Source organism: Quercus suber, unplaced genomic scaffold (assembly GCF_002906115.3).
Source record: "Quercus suber isolate HL8 unplaced genomic scaffold, Cork oak 2.0 scaffold_270, whole genome shotgun sequence".
NCBI classification, from domain to species: Eukaryota; Viridiplantae; Streptophyta; class Magnoliopsida; order Fagales; family Fagaceae; genus Quercus; species Quercus suber.
In genome coordinates, this window is record NW_027069726.1 from 255,723 (window position 1) to 277,792 (window position 22,070).

Consider the following 22,070-nt stretch of genomic DNA (forward strand, 5'->3'; position numbering starts at 1 on the left):
GACAATAGGCACTATACAATCATTATCTTTCATGAATAAAAAGTTAATTAAAGAAAGATAACTAATTTTAAAATAAAGTAAAATAAAATAAAAAATAAATAACCGATTAGTTGAATCCTACATTAATATTTTCAGATTATAAGGCAAAGAGTAACTCAGCTGGTACCGATATACAAATGAAACCATGCCCGATTTGGCTTTGCCCCAGCAAAGTAAATTTCAGTATATGGGGTAAGATTAAGATAGATATAATGTTTATTCACTATAAAACAGAAAATCATGAATTTGGAATTTTCTATTCGAACCAATAAAATAATTTAACAAACCCTTAAAACTGGCAGTGGTAGCAGTAGCAGTAGCAGCAGCAACTGAAAAACAAGAGAAAACAATTCCATGCCATATATGGAAACTCACTGCAGAATCTGCTCCTTGATCTAATTGATGACGGATACTGTTCATATTTCACACAATAAATAGGTTCACTTATAAACAGGAGGTCAAATAAAAATTCACCCCCTCCTGCTGCTCGATGTATTAGCTGTACACTTGAAAACAGAAAATCAGTCCAAAATATCACAAGTTGGAATGAGACCTTGCACAACAAACTCATGAAAGTTCAAAAGAATTGGCACCAGATGAACTAAATGAAAATTCTATAGACACAAATCAACTGGAAAAAAGAAAACTTAAAGAATGAAAAGGTAACCAAGCACCTCAAGTATTTACATCAAGATGCTTGTATGACTGGACCATGTAGACATGGGAGGATCCCTTTAGGCTAATTGAATTGGCCATCCAATGCCTTGTTTTCTCCATTGACAATTCATGTTAACAGAGATGCTTTAAGGGCTATGCAGATTCCGTAGGTGGTCAACCACGTCATAGGAACTGCTAAGGCTTTGAATATCAGACCGGTGGAGAACAGTTCCTTGGATTTGCCTAGCGCTGTTCAGTTCAGGGTCACTCCGTTTTATCTTAGCTGTAACACAATGGCGCACGCAAACACGGTGATTTCTTGTCTCCATCGTATACCTGCCCCGCACCTTAACCACCAATATAACTTCCTTGTCTCTGTTGTCTTCACACCACGAGTTTTGTGGGACACCATCAACAAACTCTTCCAGAGTTAAGAATTCATCATGATGAACTGACACCTCTGCAATATGATTAGGTCTGATTATGCCAGCTGCTGGAGCGACCTGGTTCAAATACAAGAATAATAGATAAGCTTTTTTATTTATTTAATTGGTAAGTTACACCTGGTGGGTCTTGCTCTTACAAAGAGACAGGGTAACATTTGAACTAGAGTTGATTGGCAAATAAACAAGCCAGTTTTAAATCTAGATCCAATAGAAAATCTGAAAGTTCTGAAGCACCATGATGGCTTAACATTCGTCCATAAATTTATAGTTATGATTTCATGTATGAAAAAAAAAAAATGAAACACAATATATATATATATGGAACCAACGCTGTAAAAGTTCGGGGGCCTGTTTGGTAGTAGCTTTTAAACAACAGTTTTCAATGTTTAAACAACAATAATACTTCTGACACGTATTTCCACAACACTGAAAACTGAACAACAATACTTAAACACTAGTACCAAACGGGCCCTAGATTTGTGAAAAATTATTCAATATTCCTGGAATACAACAATGTGGTACTCCCACATCTTGCATGAATGATGGGTCCCCGTCCCACTAATCAAATTGAATAATTATTCTAAAGAAAACAAAAGTAGGCAGCTGTAGGATCTCTGCTGTTGCCTGGTCTAATAAATTGCTGCAGGACAATCAACAGGAAAATAAAATAACAAGAAAATTAAAAGATAACCCTAAGAATCAGCACCTAGGGGTTGCCTGGAATCAGCACCAAGCAATAAAACTTAGGCATCAACACCTAAGGTGTTAGGAATCAACGCCCAACATTTTGGAAAATCTCCAATCTGAAATTTCATTAATTAATCGTCTACTATATATCAAATAAACACCACCTGAAGCTTTTTATGTAGCTTCTAGGAATAATTAGAAGGCACTAGATTTATTTCATGAGCATGTTGTTTCAAGTTCTGAAAACTGAACAACAATACTTAAACACTAGTACCAAACGGGCCCTAGATTTGTGGAAAATTATTCAATATTCCTGGAATACAACAATGTGGTACTCTCACATCTTGCATGAATGATGGGTCCCCGTCCCACTAATTAAATTGAATAATTATTCTAAAGAAAACAAAAGTAGGCAGCTGTAGGATCTCTGCTGTTGCCTGGTCTAATAAATTGCTGCAGGACAATCAACAGGAAAATAAAATAACAAGAAAATTAAAAGATAAACCTAAGAATCAGCACCTAGGGGTTGCCTGGAATCAGCACCAAGCAATAAAACTTAGGCATCAACACCTAAGGTGTTAGGAATCAACGCCCAACATTTTGGAAAATCTCCAATCTGAAATTTTTTTTTTTTTTGATAGGTAAGAAAAAATATATAAAAAACTGCTAGATGCAAAAAGCACCAGCAGGGCAAATTACAAAAAGGAAGAAAAAGCAAAGACAAAAAAACTTAAATTACAAAGAAAGAGAGCTAAGGAAAAGAGGAAGAGAGTCACTAGATGTTAGTCCCCAAGCCCTAGCCCAATCAAACAGAGAACCAGAAAAGAAAGCATGCATTTGGTCTTTAGATCTATCCAAATCCTCAAATGTCCGTCGATTGCGTTCCTTCCAAATACACCACATCAAACACAATGGAACTAAGTTCCAAATGTAAGATGAATGCTTCCCCAACCAATTCCACCAACTAAACAGAAAATCTGACACCGTAAATGAGGAAACCCATGAAATCCCAAAAATCTTAAAGACAAAGCACCACAGCCGATAAGCCTTTCCACAATGTAACAACAAATGATCCACTGTCTCACCATAGCAACGACACATAATACACCAGTCAACAAAATTAAAGCCTCTAAGCCGCAAGTTATCACCCGTGAGGATCCTATCCCATGCGGCTGTCCAAACAAAGAAAGAAACGCGCCGGGGGCCTTAACTTTCCAAATACCTTTCCAAGGAAAAATAACAGAAGAAGGGCCATGTAACTTATGATAATATGAACGGATAGTAAAATCCCGTTTTTGGTCAACTTCCATCTCAACCGATCACCAACAGTCCCTGAAGGTAAATTGGCTGCCAAGAATCGGAAGAAATCAACCACCACAGCAGCCTCCCAATCATTAGGACCTCGATTAAAACGAACATTCCAAGTTCTCCCATCCCCTGCTCCTTGACTTATCAAAGATGATTCTACTGAAGTCTCTCTGTTTGCAGCAAAATTGTATAAGACTGGGAAAGCCAATTGGAGAGAAAGATCTCCACACCACCTGTCTGTCCAAAATTTCACTCTATCCCCCACCCCAACCTTATATTGGACATATTTGCTGAAAACTTCCCAACCCTTCCGGATACTTCTCCACAAACCACAACCATGAGTTCCCCTACCCAACTTAGAAGTCCACCCCCCCATTCTTCCCCAAATTTCGAAGCTATCACCCTCCTCCAAAGCCTATTCTCCTCAATCCCAAAACGCCAAAGCCACTTACCTAGCAAGGCTTTATTGAAGGTAGTCAATTTCCTAATACCCAAGCCACCATTAGCAATAAGTAAGCACACTTTATCCCATCCCACTAAATGATTCTTAGGGTCTCCCCACAAGAAATCCCTTTGGAGCTTCTCAATTTTGTTTGCCACATGTGTAGGGATGGTGAAAAGAGATAAAAAATATGTGGGAAGGCTGGATAGTGTGCTTTTAAGCAAAGTCATCCTACCTCCTTTCGACAAATACAACTTCTTCCACCCAGCTAGCTTCCGTTCGATTTTTTCCAAAATAGGGTTCCAAATAGAGGGGGACTTATGGGACGCCCCAACGACATACCAAGATAAGTCATTGGCAAAGCCCCAACCCTACAACCCAATATCTCTGCCAAAGCATGCAAATTAATAACCTCCCCTATAGGACCATTTCGCTTTTAGCTACATTAACCTTTAAGCCAGTCACAGCCTGAAAACAAAGTAACAGCAATCGAACATGAAGGACTTGCTCCATCTCTGCATCACAAAACAAAATAGTATCATCCGCAAATAGCAAATGAGAAACACTTTCCCCTCTGCCCCTCCTACCGTCCGCCCTAAAACCACTAAGTAAACCTGCCCCCTCCATTCTCTTCACCATCCTACTAAACACCTCCATCAAAACTAAAAATAATAAGGGAGACAACGGATCCCCTTGTCTCAAACCTCTGGAGCTACCAAAGAAATCTGCTGGGGTCCCATTAACCAACACAGAAAACTGCACTGTAGAGATACAAGTTCGAATCCAGCTACACCATTTCTCCCCAAAACCCATTTTCTTCAACAACTTCAGAAGTGCCTCCCAATTCACATTGTCATAGGCTTTCTCAATATCTAACTTACAAATAACTCCCGGAATCTTACTCTTCATTCTGCTATCAACACACTCATTGGCAATGAGAATTGAATCAAGGATTTGCCTACCTCCTACAAAGCTATTCTGAGATTCAGATATTAGTTGATCTAAAACCACTTTCAGTCTATTTGCCAAAACCTTGGCCAAGATTTTATATAGACTCCCCACCAAACTAATAGGTCTGAAATCACGAATGTTGGAGGCCTCATTTTTCTTAGGAATCAACGCTATAAATGTAGCATTAAGAGATTTCTCAAACTTACAATGTTGATGGAATTCTTCAAAGACTGCCAAAACGTCTCTTTCAACTACCCTCCAACAATGATGGAAAAAGGCCATAGAAAAGCCATCTGGACCTGGGGCTTTATCCCCTTCCAAATCTCTGACCACTGATAGAATCTCATCTTTCTCAAACCTCCTCTCCAACCAGCCCCTCTCCAACTCCCCTATTTGATCAAACTCCAAACCTTCCACAAAAGGTCTCCACTCCTCAGACTCTTGATACAGAGTTTTATAGAAGGCACTACTATATATCAAATAAACACCACCTGAAGCTTTTTATGTAGCTTCTGGGAATAATTAGAAGGCACTAGATTTATTTCATGAGCATGTTGTTTCAAGTTCCTTTGCGACTCAACTTGTATAATAAAAGATAACATATACCCAAAAGAACATTATACAGGATTAAGGACATTATCCAAGCTTTGTTGCCTAAACAATATTTTTGAACAACTAAGAGAATATTATTCACCTCAAGGTCCTTTCTTCGACACTGACAGGTTATTCAACTCTCAACTACTTGGACTTGAATTTGCAATGATATAAACATCAAATAAAATTACAACAAAATAATATATTGTATAAGCAAGTCAATATGCAAAAACAATGACGCCCTTGGAGTTTTCTGATCCAAAATTTGAAGTACTTTAATCATGAATGAATTCAGATCAATCCAATCAATTATAAACATCAAAGTCAACAACAAAGGTAGATTTCAGGTGATAAGAAACATATTAATCCAGACCTCAACTTATTTTTCTTTATAACTTTATTGGTTTGGTTGCTTGCTTTGCAAAACCAATCATTCACCTCTTTCTTTGATTTTCTTGATTCTTGTAATTTTTGTACTTGATTGTTGACCCCTGTACACTCCGTGTACTAGGGTGTCCCTTTTTGATATCGATAAAACTTATTACTTATAAAAAAAAAAACCTATAGCTGTCAAGAAGTGGAGAAATAATGTACATCAAGTTCACATATATTAAATATAATACCCAACCTTGCTTGTAAGGCTACCCAATAATGCTAAAACCAAATGCAGGCCTTGCATGTATATGAATGAAACAGAAACAAGCGGGGGTTCCTGGTTCCATAGCTTCAAACACAAGACCAATTAATCAAACCACAGCTCTAATACCATGACCCAGAATCTATAACAAGCTCAAACATTAACTCTTAACACTTCCGATTTGACCAAAGCCAACTCTAGGTCCAGATGTCACAAATAAAAGTACACAAATTAATTCAAGTTAAAGAAGTCACCTCAAGCCATCGTGGATAGCCAAAGGAACCTCTTGGACAATGATCCGATGCTTGTCCATCTTCCTTAATGGAAGACTCACCTTCACAAATTATTTCAAAGAAAGCATCATTTTTCCCACACTTATTTGTAATACGCAAAATGGATGTGTCCTGGTTTTGAAGGATTATGTTGTTTGTACTGATAATAGTTTCCGGGATTTTGCATAGTTCTTCAAGAACATATTTGATTTTCTCATTTGATCCAAGAATTTCACCAAGCTCTTGTCTCCTTATTGACTCATCAACTCGAGCAATATCAACAGTAAATATGCAGCGGACAGGCTTGTGATCACTGTCTGTCACATCCATGCAAGCTTCATACCTATTAAACAGGAAATGTCAAGTTGGAAAGTATTTCAAGGGAGAAGAAAAACAATCTTATGTATGTTGATGGCTTTATATAATCATATTAATGGCAGTACACTTGCATATACATACAGAAAGAGAAAGCAAGTGCAGATATCAAATTGCATCTAGTATAATAGCCAACACCCATTACCACTTTATATAAAACCAAAAGAATGACTAGTTTAGTTGGACTATATTTGATTTTGATCACATCCCCTTCGGATTTTTTTGATACGTCAATAGTTCGGGTGGGGAGAGTGGAACCATAAGGTGCTAGTTGAGCTACAAGGCTCTTAGCATCCCCTTAGCATATTTTGGACACATACCATCCAAATCACATGAAATTGCATGCAGGTTAAATAAAAAAAGAATCCAGTCAAATTGAAATGTGATAAGCACAGAAATGCCATCTAATGTGGCCATAATATATACACTCTGCTAAATTATCTGAGGCATCATTTACAAATTTCTTTTGTAGGTGTTAACATTCTCACTATTCCCTATAAATGTGCAGAAAGCAATAATACCAGGAAAATTACCTTGATATTGAAGAGACTACAGGACACTCCAAGCTGCACTCAGATACCAAAGCTGAGCGGCTATCACGGTATAAAATTCTGTCACACCAGGCAGGAATGCGCTTCTTTTCACCAGAATCATACCCTGCAGACAATTTACACAAGTTCAGAAGATTTTGGGCAACCCTTATTAGATAATCTAAGAGACTTCATATGCCAATAACTTTCAAAAGGGTTTTATGCTTTTCCCCACCAAAATAGAGAAAACAAAACAAAACAAAAATAAAGAAAGAAAGAAAGAAAGAAAAGCATTTATAAACAGGGAAATTGCTTATCGGAGTCATAAACAAATCAACAAGTCACCGAACAATGTTTAATCAACTCATTCAGCATTGCAGGTCATAACCAACAAAACTATACTTTTTTCCCCTCTTTTGAGGCCCTAGCCAGTACTGTTAATCTAAGAATTCATATATGTTAAGGTAAGACCAACCTGCTAGACCAGCTTGGTGCCTTTCGAACTTGTATGTGGGAGGAAATGTAATGACTGCTTCACGCATTCCTTGGAAGACATTACCAGCTTCCATTTCTGTCCGAAGCTGATCCCTTTCTCTAAGCCAATCAAAGCATCTTTGAGAGATAAAGTCCCTTGCTTCATCATAAGAGATACCATCAAGCCGATAATTGAAATCACCGAGAAATATGACCAAGTCCGCGTCAGATAATTCAGGCATCCCTTCTGCAGTGTGCGCGCCAATAGCCTGTAGGGGAATCATACTTTATGAACAAACTGGAACAAAATCATTTATACAGAAAGTAACTTAACAATCAAAATGGCAGCTTTACCAATCAATATAATTACATACATTGGTATTGCGAAGCATTTGAACAGAAGAAGAACCAGCTGCAACAGAAAGGACCAATGGCAAGCCAGATCTATAAACAAGCCAGACTAAATACATTGAGAAGGCAAGTGAGCAAAAGAAGAACAGGTACAGAACCGTACCAGCTGCAGCATTGAAAAGGTTGGTTGGTCGGGAGAACGTCATTGTTCGATATACATGATCAAAGTCTGCATTGCGACGATTAACTGCTTCTAAATGTGCAGCAAAGTGACAGTTAACAAAGCACATTACCCGATCATACACTCTTAGCCTCAAACCAACAGCTCCCTGATCAAACAATGATTAGCGCATCAATAATATAATAACCACCAATAATATGCAGTTGATTAAGAACAAGAAACTACTTTCATACAAACCAAGGAATTTAAGTCTTTGGGTCTAAGCATGTCTGTAGTTATAACGCAGATGCACACATCTAGAGAATTATACTTTTTGGAAAATGTGATACAGGAGTCACCAACTACTTGACAATTGATATCAGAACCTCATCAGATAAATAATCTTAACACAAAATAGCACAGCACCAAGCTAAAGACAATGGAAGCCATCCCAAGTAAAAAATAATACGTGTCTCAATGTAACTGATGCAGGAGGCATTGGAGAGACAGATTTATTATATTTTATTTGATTTTATGTATCAAGGGCAATTTTGTAATTTCATAATATTCTGGAATGGGCTGTGCTAACAGTCCATTAGATCTTCTTTTGGATCTTATTTTAATTTTAAGTTTAGTTATTTAGTTGGGCTTAGTAGTAAAAGCCTAAGGAGTCCAAGTCCAAGTCTTATTAGGGTTATAAGAAATTATAGTTCTACCAGGAATAGGTATTAGTCTTTCTATTTAAATAGTTGTCATGCCATCTATTGAGATGGTTAACAATAATAAATTCAGTTTATAGCTATGAAGCTTTGTTTATGGTTTGTTTGATGCAAACTATTCCAAGGTGTGCAAACTATTCCAAGGTGTGATGCCAAGGAACCCTAGGAGTGATTCCTAGATATTTATCTTTTATTTTACTATTCACGGTTACTGTTCAGAACACTATTCACAGCAACCCAAACCTGATTCTGCTCCTTTGTTTCATCCCCAAACCCTACTAATCATTGTCCCTTTAGAAACCCTATAATCCCTATTATGTTCTAGCCTATTCCTCACTAAAACCTAACCCTAATTCCTCAAAACCCAAGCTATACCAGGTCTGCCCCAGGTGTTCTAAATCAGATTTTGTTTGCTCCCCCTTGTCCTATGTCAGTAACCCTCGTATCAAAAAAAATTATTTTCCTTTTAGTCTTGGTGTCCTCAGGTTTGAGGGAATTAGTATTTTTTCTTTCTAATTCTTCACCCTCTTTTGGGTAGCGACAAAGGTGGGATGGAAAGAAAATGGACATTTTTCTGAACATAAATAAAAGTGAAGTGAAATAAACTCATTTACTAATATCATACACTAAACATCGGCTGAAAAGATTATAGGATTATGACCTAAGAATGTTGCAGAATAATTCTTTTGTTTGAGTAACATGGCCGATATATGGTGTGGCATATGGCCCCCTCATATCTAATGTGGGGCACTTCGGAAGTAAAGGAATTCTAGTACTATTTATGGGGTGGAGGTGTCAATTATTGAGCTGAACTCTTCATTTGTGAGATCATTGTGTAAGTGGTATCAGTGCATGGGAATCAGTGACATGCACCTCCTGTAGATTTCATAGATTCTCTTTCTTTTAGACTAATTCTGCTTTCCACACTATTCTTTAGAAGAGGTTTGCATATATTTTCTGTAATCATAAACTCTCTTCATTTTTTCAATAAAGTATTAATTTTGAAGAAAAAAAATCAGCAAAAAAGATGGAGCCCAGGATACCTTATTACCAATTGCACGCCCAAAGCCACAAGGAACTGCTGCAGCATCAACATCACCAACATAAGCTCTAATATTGTTTCTAACCCTGAAATACAACACTTTAGCTATCATAGATGAGAAAGTCAACAAGGATAGATGCCTTAAATAAGATTAAAGACAAAGAAGTAAATGCCTGAGTAAAGAAAGAGAAAGGCAAACTATATATATCTGATAGTTATAACACGGGGAGAGGGGATACAAACCCTTGATCTCCTAGGAAAGGACAGCAGGCTATACCACTGGGCTCAACACTAATGGCCTGAGAAAGGCAAACTACACACACACACACACACACACACATCATGGAGGAGCTGAACATCACAAAAATTTCGTTAGGCCATTGTTTTATATTGCATTTCAGGACACAGATCAACAGTTCCACGAGAAAGGAGGCAAGGCCATCCAAAATTGGCCAATTATTATAAGTGTGAAGAAAAAAATGATAGCCTCACCTAACATGATAAATATGATTAACTCATTTCAAATATTATTTGTAACAATATGAAACCAATGAAATTTAATTAGACTCTCTGAACTCCTCATTACATTGAAAGAGCTTCTCAACATTTGGCACTCGTAGTTTCCTATATTCAGGCATGATCGGTGGGCTGGGGATATTCCTCTTAAGCTTCTGTAACCTAATCCTTTTGTATGTCAACTGATAAGGAAGCTTTATCTCTGATGTTTTGGATCACCAAGTGGATGGGATTTTTAGGAGTTGGAATTTGAGATTTCAGAGAGATTTTCATGATTGAGAACTAGAGGCAGTCTTCTCTTTTCTTAAGTACATTTATTCTCAAGTTCCAAGGGGTGAGAGGATGGACAGGATGCGTTGGTGCCATAAAAGTAAGGGCCAGTTTGATACTCAGTCTTTTAATCAGGTGATTTGGGTTGCTACTAAGTCCCCATTTCCATGGAAGGGCATTTGGTCCGTTAAGGTTCCTAAAAGGGTTGCGTTCTTTATGCAGACCGCAGCTTTAGGTTCGATCCTTACATTGGATCATCTAATGAGAAGGGGGTTGCCTTTGGTGAATTGGTGTTGTATGTGTTGGAGTAATGGGGAATCAATGGATCATCTTTTACTTCATTGTAATGGGGTCCATGCTCTGTGGGGAGATGTGTTTCGGATATTTGGGATTCATTGGGTTATGCTGGGAACTGTTGCAGCTTTATTATTTTGTTGGATGAATTGGTTTGGGAGGCCTGTAATATGGAATATGGTACCGGGTTGTTTGATGTGGATTGTGTGGAAAGAGTGGAATTGTCACCTGTTTGAGGGCAACCTGATTTCATTGGACCAATCAAAATCTGGGTTTCAACGCACTCTTTGATTGGGCACAGTGTTAGGTTTTTTCTAATTATTCATCTGTTTTTGAGTTCCTAGCTTCACTTAGACCTGCCTTATAATTTTTTTGTATTTTCCTTTTTTCCTTTGTGTTCATCATCATGAACTCAAAGTTTTTTTTTTTTTCTCTGATTAATAAAATTGCACTACTTACCTATCCAAAAAAAAAAAAAGAGCTTAATTTCTGGATTTTTTAAAAAGCCAACAGAGCTAAATTTAAGGTTTATTTGTTTTAGCTTAAAATGCCAACTTATTTTCACAGCCAGCTTATGGACAGATTTTTAAATTCTTACTTTTTCCAGGTACAACTCTACTGTTACACAACTAATTTTAAACAGAATAAGCCAATGGAAATAAGCTCATCCAAACACACTCTTTTCCCAGCACATATACTCACCAGACAGAAATGAGCAAGCCTGCCAGCTGCCTAGAACCAACACGTTCAAACGTTGATCCTTCATCTAACGTTTTGCCTATCATATCCAGCCACCACTGCCCAACAGAACTCCCTTCAAGTCCTACCTACAGTTAATGGGGAAAATATAAACAAGAGGAGATAAAAATCCTAATGAGAAGTTCATTAAGGATCTGAATATATTACAGGAATGACAAATAAAGAAGCGTTCAAGAAAAAAACAGTAATCTATTCCAGTCCTTTGGCTCAAAATTAAGGCATGTTTTGGGTAGTAAGGGTGATAACCAATTCTTTCTGTTTCTTCCCGTTTCTTTTAGGAAGGGTAAGTTTCATCCACTTTGTTGAATATATTGTGTTCCCTTTTAAATATTACTCAACATTAAAAAAATAAATAAAAAATATCAAATAACCCACCCAAGCAATAAAACTAATCTAAAGGGTATTATGTAATACCCCGATTTATCATCATTACTATTATTATTATAGAGTTGAGGTACTGCACGTGTGCACAGTAAGATGGGAGTAGAAAATTTTGTGGTGCTACAAAATAGGTGAGAAAATTAAAGTTTTAGTGCAGACATAAAACACGCCGTCAAATTTTAAAATTTTTTTTTTATTTTAAAAAAAAAAAGAAAAAAAAAAAAAAAAGGAAGATGTAATGTGGAGAGTTACTTTGTAGGTTATTCATATAAAACTTTTAGTCTTCTTATCAGTTAGGAAAAATGATAAAAGATTAAAACCTATTTGGATTAGAAGTTTTGAGTTATTGGGATCCTTTGGAGTTCCGGCCTATCTAAAAAGATAAACCTTAATTTTAGGTTAATTGGAAATTAAAGTCTTGGAAGACTATTTAAACTAAGTGGGTTTCTTAGTAAACGTGGATGCCAAAGAAAATTTGAGAGGGAGATAGAGAGTCAGCGTGACAGAAGGAGGCCAAATTGTTTAGGGGCATTAGGTTTGGCTGTGAAATCAAGGTGAGAACCTTCATCTCTAAGATGATCAATATTACTATACTGTTTTATAAATCTTGAGATATATTTATGGTTTTGGCAGCATGGTAAGATTATGTCAACTATATTGACTATTCGATTACAGTGGAAAGATGTTTATATATAAGCGTTATTCAGATAAAGATCCGATGGTAATTCTCTTAAGTTTATGGTAGTGTTGTATTTTATATTGGTTACCCATTGAATTTTAAGACCTTGGGTCTAACAAAGGTCGATATATATTAGATTAAATTTCTAATAGTCAGTACATGATTTCATTAAGTTACCTACAGATTTTATTCGAATATAGACTTCATGATTATAACCTTTAATTCTAAAGGTGGCCTTGTACCCTTATGTTTTCAATGGGAATATTAAATCCAAAATCTAGAATATTTCAGCTCCTGCCTCTCTAATGGTAACATGAGAATTGACCCAATGCAAGGAAACATTATTGGTTAGAGAAACTTTACATCAGTGTCAAAGTGTTATTAGTCTAAGCAAAGTATAATCCTAGTGAGTTAGTTTATATAATTTGATAAGCTTTCTATTTTGTGGAGAAAATTAAGTAATTTCCATGGTTGATTATAGGTCCTATTTAAGAGTGTTTTGAGACTATTTGGAGGGTGTTTCAACTGGACTTTCAGAGAGATTCAAGTGCTGTAAGTAATTATGCATAATATGCCAAGTTTTGTTCATTAGGCTCCTAGAAGTCAAAGGTTTCCAAAGGTTATGTTTTTAAGCACACATTTTCTAAAGTTTATTTAAAGCATTTTTACATCATTGAAAGAGAAATTTCAACTTTTAAATAATGTTTTAAAGAGAAACTTCAAATTTTAAATAACGTTTTGAACAACCAAAACTCATTTAATAGATGATTCCTAAACTAAACTATTTTCAAAAAAGAATAGAGTTTCAAGATAAGTTTTCTAAAAAGGTTCGTATTCTTTAAATTTGTTTAAAACCAAGTGATTTCAAAGTCATATTCCTATTTTCCAAATGGTATTTAAAACATTTCTTTTAGAGAATTGAATTTTTAGACTTACTCAAGAATTGTAAAATATTTATATAAACTCCTCTATTCCTATTCATTCCCTAAAAGAGTCAAGCATCCCTTGAGTTAAGTAAATTATTCTACTTTTTAAAAACTTTTCTTTTGTGATATGTGACTCATTAAATGTTTTTAAAATTAATCAGATATGTGTGTAAACCTGCTCACAGTGTTGTATGTGAAAATAAGTGTTGAGCCCTCACCAGCAAGGGTTAGATGTTACTATTTGCTCATAGGTATGCGAGAATATATGATGTGTATACGTGACACTGTGCTCTAATCAATTATCTGTATGTGCTACCAAATGATTTTGAGATTTGATTACATATGTATTAAGTGGTTCATTATATGTTTTGGAAAACTATATTTGATATCATTGAGTGAATTTGTGAAATCATAATACTCGTGCTTTGCTTTGCTTGATTTTATTCTGTTTTGTATTGTATATAATTGCTTACTAGATGTGTGGCTCACCCCATCAATTACAATTTTCATATTAAAGTTTAGTTAGGAAACATAACCTTTAGATTGCTTTGTAAGGTGCAAAGTAGAGCGTGGGAGTTTTTAGGCAACTTCAATAAAGCTTGAAGTCTTAAACGATTTATAGTTATTTTTATTTCCCTTAAGATTTTAAGGTATTTGAAGATTATTTCTAAATTGTGGATTTTAGATATTGTAAGAGGATTATTAAGAGCATTGTTTATTTGGAGTTTTATTTAATTTTAGAATTAATTATGTTATTGAGATATGCAAGATTAGCAAGTTAGTCATGTATCTAAATTCATGTTCCATGGATTTGGGTCCTAACATATTAAATTAGCAAAATTTTAAACAATGATATAAGCTTGTTGGTTGTTGTTAAATTACTGATTGTCCCAAAATCTTAAGCTATTGGGATATGGTAAATTTAATCATTTAAACACACAATTCAAACACTCCCCCTCACGTGTGGGCCGAAACTACCTTTTAATAAGTGAGACCCAACACATGGGAATTTAAATGGGAGGTAGAGTGGAGGAGATAAGAATCAAATTCAGAACCTCATGCTCTGATACTATGTTAAATTACCGATTGTCCCAAAAATTTAAACTATTGGAATATGGTAAATTTAATTATTTAACCACACAATTCAAGCAATTTTCATGAGTTGCCTAGAATAACAATATAATACAAGGCCTTCAATACAGAATATCAACACAATCCAGTCCAAATTCAACTTTATAATGCCCCTCAGCAGAGCGTGAAACTCTGATCTCTCTTACTAGCGCTAATGTCTCCACAGCATTCCACACATTTCTAGAGGTTTCAGACCAATAATGTTAAAAATTCTCTTAAGATATCCAAATAGCCAAAATTCTTGATAATCTTTGTCTTATTTATGGCATATTAAAACTGTATTTCTTTTATCCTGGCCAACTCTTTTATTTTGAACCAACCCTCTTGAGTTGGAACCACCCATTCTCCAACACCATAACATTGATTACCAAATGTACATTTGAAAGAGGATTCATGGATAAGTTTTGATGCACTGGATTTTATTTTATTTTTTTATACAATATCTTCTAACAGTCTATACTTTCCTAAGTCAAACTGAACAATTTGTATGTTGTAAACTTTTGACTTACTTGACAAGAGATTTTGACTGAAAAGTAGTACTTACAGTCTCTTTAGCTGCAGACATTGCAAGAACTCCAGCACCCATTTCAACTTCTTGCAACCCAACAACAATGACCCCAACATCTGAGGTCACAGATCCTAGCCAAAATACAAGTGAATCATGAGACGCTCTTCCTTGCCCAACATTCCAAGTACCAGTCAATATTTTCACACTTTCTATCCTTGTATATACAAATTCTTTGCCAGCCAATTCTGAACGCAATATGTTGTCCAGAGGTCCCGGAGATGTGATGTTCCATCCACGTATACCACCATGATTAGCCAAGGTGAAAATATAGCCCGCTCCAACAGTCATTCCTATCACCGGACTGTTGTGAGCAACCCACTCTCCAATAAAATTACCATCAAGGTCCATTACCTGTACAATTCCACTTGCATAACCTACCCATATTCGTGACCCAAATGTACAAAAACATTGAACAGCAAAAGCATGATGCTGAAACTCTTGTATGCGATTGCCATTGCCATCCCACTGCACAAGCAAGCCACTTGTACACCCTGTCCAAATTATTCCATCTACAGTCAACACCATTGCTTCAGTTCTCCGATTGTCATCTCCAAAGGCTCCCTTCGCTGCAACTCGACGCACAGCATCTGCAGCTCCCATTATAGCATTACGTGAGCGCTGAAAGAAACCAAAGGAACTCTGAATTTTTTCTTTCTTTGAACTAGAGGCATATTCCATTGAAAAGTCCTGTACTGAAGGAAAGTCCATTCGATTCTCAATCTGACCATCAGTATTAAAAACTTTCAGCAACTCCCTTGTCTGAGCATCCCTGTAAGATAACAACTAAACAAGTTAAATCCATAGACCTATGAAAAACAAACAAATGCAATTAGACGAACCAGAAGCAACGCATGAATATGCTTATTAAAAATATACATAAAAGCATCAATTTTTAGTCATTAATGAACTCTCCCTTCATTCTGAGCATATTTGGAATCACAACTTAAGCGTGCACCAACCCAACATATAGGAAGCCCAAACTTAAAAGCGGCATAGTGGCAGACTATAATCAAAATTTTCCCCCTCTGATGACCAACAAATTGCCTCCTCACATTCAAAGAAGTATCAGACCAGATAAAGCAGTTTTGAGCTTTATCTTTTGCACAGGATGCATGGGCAGCTCCCAAGATGGATAATGGAGAATTTATGTTCTTATGATTGCTATGAATGGACCAGCATGGACCAAAGTTAATACATAGAAAAACATGATAGGCAAATGACAGATTTTTCATCCAGCAAGTTAGTCAGTGAACCAAATATCAAACACAATTCCTTCTCACTCTTTTTTTTTTTTTTTTACTTGCTTTTGCTAATGTTTGAAAAACAGTCTATTAAAAAGAATCTTTTTTTGATAAGTAAATTTTTTTTTTTTTTGATAAGAGTCTATTAAAAAGAATCTTTGAACAAAGAAAGACAATATCAAACTTGAAATAAAGAACAGTATTGCAAGTTAAAACATACCATAGTGCAAATGACAGATAACCAGCACTCCAAACTTTTGCTTTAGAATTATCAGATAACAAGTACTTAACATCTGATGTTAAAATGTTATTGAAACCATTGGCAGTGAGTTGGCTCCGCAGGTCAATGTACGATCTCTCCACTAAATGAACAGCAATGGGCCTTTCTTCATTCATCACAGAGAGAGATTTTTCAATCGCTTCCCATGGCCATATTATAATACCACCACCTTCAAAACCCGACCACAGATCCCCTAAACGAAAGTCAAACAGAAGTGAGCAAAGGAGAAAGCACAATGATAAATTCTTGTAACCCCAAGCCTTTAATGTTGATTGGCTGATAAAGGTTAAACCTTATAAAGCGGAATAGGTAGAGCCATAACTAATACTTCTGAAATGTTTTTTTTTTTTTGGGAAAAAAGGAGATTTGTGAATTCCATTTTATATTTAAAACTTGAAAGAATCAAACATCTGAAGAATGTTTGAACACACTTTTTACTTCACAATGATCTCTAACTTAACTTTAAGAAATTTGCATCCTTTAATCTATTCTCTCAACAGTCAAATCTTTCATCTTTGTTTCTAATTTACTAAAATCTAAAGCTACATGGTTCCATGTACTCTATTTTAATCCTACTTATTCAAAACCGTTTAAATAAATTCAAAATGTTCATCCTACAAAACAAATTCAATGATCAAACAGTTAACGGGGAGAGGCACATTACCATAACACGTAACAATCATGGAAAGCACAGGCCCGTGATTCGTCTGCCAAGACAACCCTTCCTTAAAAGGATTCTTCCTATTCGTCATCGTCATCTTCCAGCACCTGATTTTCCCATCTTTGTGTCCACTCCACACCACTCCAGTCCCTAAATCCGCAACCAAACACAGAGTCGGACTAGCTGAAGAGGAAGAAGAAGAAGAGTCCAAAAACGGCGCCGTATCTTCCTCCTCATCTTCGTTTCCAGCTTCGTACAAGTCCTTGAAGTCCCAAACCCTAACAGTTCCATTTTCGCTTCCGCACAACAAGTGAGAGTCCGTAGAAGCTATGGTTCGTAAGAAACGGTTGGTTTGAGTTTCGCGAAGCGGATGAGGTCGGAGGTCTAGGGAAGGCGGGCGATCAGGGTGGAGAACGGAGCGGGACGGAGGATTGAAGATGGCGGAGGCACCGCCTTTGGCGATGAACTCAGGGAGAGATGTGGTAGTGGCGGTTTCGGAAGAGAGCTTGCGATCAAGGAATTGGAGCATGTAGTCGAGGCGTTTGGTTGTGGTGGAGGAAGGGACGACGCCGTTTAAGGATGTGGGTGAGGAGGTGGAGGAGGAGGAGGAGGCGGTGGAGGATGGAGAGGAACTGTAGCGGTCGAAGAAGCGAGGTGCGTCGTCGTCGTCGTTTAAGTCGATCAGTGGTGGTAGTGGATTCATTTCCATTTAGAGTGTGTGTGTGAGAGAGAGGGAGAGAGAGAGAGAGTTATCGTGAAGTCTCAACTCTCAACTCATATTCTCCCCCAAAGTCCTAAAACCTAACAATCTCTCTCTCTCTCTCTCTCTCTCTCATATTTTGGCGTTTGGGAGAGAAGTTTAAGGAACACCCTTTCTAAATAACTGTAATACACTAAGAATTTTGTTAGTTGTCCCGTTACGAAAGAATATATAATATTAGCATCTCAAGTTTCTAAAACTCGAGATTTAATATGAATCTTGAGTTTTTAAAACTCGTTTTTGTTGGTTTTCATATGCTGATTTGGACTAAGTTTTCCACTTGGATAGCGAGTTTTAAAAACTCACTTTATGAACTTGAGTTTTTAAAACTCGCTTTTTGTTTAATATTTTGTCACTTTTTTGACCGCTTAAAATGGGATATATGCACTCTCACATTAACAGTCTCACTCTCTCAAACTCCACTCTCTCACTCTAAAATTTCAAACTCACTGACTCGCACTCCCAAATCAGCTACCCTATGCTCTCAGTCTCCATGGGCTCTCTTCTGCTTTGTTTGTTGTCTTCGTTCATCTCGCTTTCTTCGTTCATCTCGCTTTCTTCATTCTTCCTTTCTTCGTTCTTCAGCTCGCTTGCTAGGTAAAAGTTCTCCGTTCCTCTTTTGCTGAATTTATTTTATAGATTTTGGCTTTTTGCATGGTGGGTTACACATTGTTGCTGCTGTTGTTTTTGTTTTTGGGTTATGGATTTACTTGGGTTTTCAGTTGCTTTTGATACATGCCCATTTGGGTTTTGTTTAAAATTGCTTTATATTTGTAGACATAGATGTCATTGAAATCAGAATTTCGTTTTGGTGGGATTGAGAATAAATGGATTAAGGAGTTTTCTTTATTTTGTTTGTCATTCAAGAATCAAGATTGTGTTTATGGGCTTTTAATAAAAATTCAAATTTTAATTTTCTTTAGTGATAAAAAAACTAAATGGGTATTCTTTGCTATGTGTGTTGTTGGATGGCCATATAGGAATAAGAAAAAGGTGAAATAAGAGGATATTTTGTTTGCAGTTCGTATAATGTCTAGAATTCCTTAGCAAGACAAAGAATTTGAGTAATGTTGATAATACCAACCGGTCCTGAATTAGGAAGTATAATTGTAACTAAGGCCATAGAAATAAAAGTTCCATCATGCTCGGAAAACTCTGCATAACTTATTAACAAAGAGTCAAAATTTTAAATGAACATGTACATGAATGAATATATAGGTACATATTGATTCTTTTAGTTTTGATTCATAACATTACCAAGTTCATTCACTCACTATATAAAATTTTAACTTCTTGTTAACATTACCACGTTCATGTAATATCCATGTCCACTCCAAAATATTTTATAACATTTTCAACGATTTGTTTAATTGTCTTTTGATTTATTACCAAGATGTTTCTTTTGACTTGACAATTTCTTTTTAGTTGGGAGGTTGCCTCTAAATCCTCGAAAGTTAGCATGCAATCATATTAGGAAGTTATTTTCATTGAAATTTTCCAAACATGGTGTAAGTTCAATATTGCTTTATAATTTTGGCACATTTATTATGATTCCATCTCACAGTTACTTACTAGAACAATTGCACTAATTAATTGTTTGGAAGATAAGATGTTCTCCGGCTAGAAGTTTAAGCTTGTCAAGTTGGTTTAAATCATTGAAGAACTTAAACTCTTTTTGTGGATCTTTGTCATGCTCAATTGAATCAGCTAGTGACCCTATTGAATCTATACGTGCTTCAATTAGCTTCCTAAATCAACTGATTTTAGATGAATTATATCTATTATTTTCTTTGCCCCTTCCTTTGCCCCCACACTATTAATGATCTCACAGTAGCACTCTTTGCAGTATGGAGTCTCGGATTGATGAGGAGCCACAGATCTTGCAGCCTGGTCCTAGTGATGGGTCATTGTTGATGCGACAACGACATCATCGATTAGAGGACATTTGGAATGGCGAGGTGAAATATCTAGTTCTAACAACTGCTTTAATTTTTACGTTATCTTTGACTTTTAGTTAGTTAGTTCTTTCAAAGTTGTATTTGTAGTTCTAACAACTGCTATAATTTTTATTGATTTTGCAGGACCCGGGCCCACTTACGTGCCGTGGTTGCACTAAGGAGATGGCAAACATTCAAATGCGAGATAATCGGGTGATTGACATTATCAAGTTGCTAAGGCTTGAAGGATTGTTTAGGGCCCATTCCAAAGAGGTAGATAATTGTCTTATAACAGCCCTAGTTGAGCGATGGCGGCCGAAGACTCATACGTTCCATCTTCCACATGGTGAGATGTCAATCACCCTACAAGATGTGGAGGTCATTTTCGGACTTCCTATAGACGGTAAGGCCTTGGTTGGGCCGATTGCTGTGTTAGCTGGAACTTAGAGCACTCTTTGCATGGAGTTGCTTGGTTTTACTCCGGCGGATGACAACAAAACTTTGGTGGGGCAAAGAATTCTTGTCAGCCGCCTTGCTGAGGCCATTGCAACGCCATTGCCTCATGATGCAATAGAGATTCAGATACACAAGTATGTCCAGTGTTATATTTTAGCACTACTAGGGGATAAGCTTTTTATGGACAAGTCTAGAGATAGGGTGCATCTGATGTTTTTGGAGCAACTGCAGAACCTTCGTGATCCGCCATAGTATAGTTGGGGCAGTAATTGCCTGCCCTGGTTGTATAGAGAGTTGTGTTGGGTAAGCGAGAAAGGGGCATCGCAGATTGGTGGGGCGTGCACCTTGGTCCAGTATTGGGCATGGGCAAGGTTGCCATTCTTGTGCCCGAGGATAAAGCCCGCACCTGGATGTGATTATGGCCCGTGGCTGTATGCTCCACTTGCCGTTAGGTAAGTACTTTTTTGATATTTAGTGTGTTATGCAATGTACTCTTCTTAGTAACTAAGTAGCTACTTATCTTATGTTATTCGCTGGTAACTGTAGGTGGGTGCAGGTGCCAGGCTCGAAGAGTAGGCCATCCAAGACGGCCTTAGTCGTCTATCGTGGGCAATTAGTTACAATGCAGCCGAACCAGGTAATAATATTCAAAAATTCTGTTTGGTTATGTTAATTTTCCTTAAGAATATGATTGCTTCATACTTTAACATATCTTCCGTTTTAATTTTTGTTTTTCCTTGTATCTATGTATTCTTGTTTCACATTTTAAGATGCTATGATAATTGTTTTTTGTTTCTATTGTAGATTGTGTGGCAGCCATACGAGGCACACTTCGTCCACCTTCCTGACTTTTGCGTTGCAGGAAGGGGTACATGGACAGCAAGGGTGCCGCTTGTGTGTTTTTGCATAGTGGAGATACACCACCCGGATCATGTCCTTTGATAGTTTGGGTTAGCACAAGAGCGGCCTGACTGTGTTGTGTACGATGAAAGGCTGCATATAATAGACTTGCGTGGGAAGGTGGAAAAGAATTGGAGGCAGGAGCATGAACCGTATATCATTTCATGGAATAGCAGAGAACAACGACTTTGCCGTGCACCTCCTCAGACTGGTGAGATGGCCCGCGATCATGACTATTACCAATGGTATCGTCCGGTCACTCGAAAGTATGTCGACCGCAACAGCGCTAGATTACATCAGCTGATAATGTGTTCTAATTATATTTCCCAGCTTGCTTTGTTTTTTCTTTAGTACATGTACGAACGTAGAATCAATTGATTTCTTCTTTGAACAAATTTGGTTTGATCTGACTGACATCCAATTAAAAAGAGTTTCTGTTGCATATAGTATCATAATAAAACTTTCAGTTCTTAGTTTAGATGAGTATTTAAGTAGATTAATAAGTTCTATATTATGCATTCTATAATTGTTACGTAAATGTGGAAAATTTTGATTGTACTGGTTCTTTCTCTGTTTTAGATTAAAAGTCATTTAACATTGTTGAATTGGCTTCTTGTAGGCAGCTGA

General features: G+C 36.8%; 1 protein-coding gene across 3 annotated transcripts; it reads right to left on the reverse strand.

Moving 5' to 3' along the window:
* Nucleotides 1-232: 232 nt before the first annotated feature.
* On the reverse strand, nt 233-18,248 carry LOC112012104 (type II inositol polyphosphate 5-phosphatase 15). Of its 3 annotated transcripts, none has more exons than XR_002882933.2 (11): nt 17,394-18,248; nt 16,670-16,922; nt 15,185-15,977; nt 11,467-11,591; nt 9,686-9,770; nt 7,787-8,092; nt 7,414-7,681; nt 6,942-7,065; nt 6,016-6,376; nt 714-1,199; nt 233-538 (listed from the first exon to the last, which is right to left on the reverse strand). XR_002882933.2 is itself a non-coding variant. In XM_024044477.2 (11 exons), the coding sequence occupies exons 1-11, from the start codon at nt 18,097-18,099 to the stop codon at nt 843-845; spliced, it is 3,276 nt and encodes a 1,091-aa protein (XP_023900245.1). In that variant the 5' UTR covers nt 18,100-18,246; the 3' UTR covers nt 233-842. The 3 variants fall into 3 exon arrangements, 2 of the variants coding, with proteins under 2 accessions (XP_023900245.1, XP_023900244.1); XM_024044477.2 differs by having other exon boundaries at nt 233-1,199; nt 7,787-7,824; nt 7,927-8,092; nt 17,394-18,246; XM_024044476.2 differs by having other exon boundaries at nt 233-1,199.
* Nucleotides 18,249-22,070: the final 3,822 nt, after the last annotated feature.

Excerpts from the sequence above, each read along its gene's own strand:
- LOC112012104 (XM_024044476.2), bottom strand. The coding sequence starts at position 18,099 with ATGGAAATGAATCCACTACCACCACTGATCGACTTAAACGACGACGAC. Across the intron at positions 15,978-16,669 it reads TATCTGTCATTTGCACTATG|GGATGCTCAGACAAGGGAGT; the intron begins GTATGTTTTAAC and ends GTTATCTTACAG. Across the intron at positions 7,682-7,786 it reads AAATGCTTCGCAATACCAAT|GCTATTGGCGCGCACACTGC; the intron begins GTATGTAATTAT and ends ATTCCCCTACAG.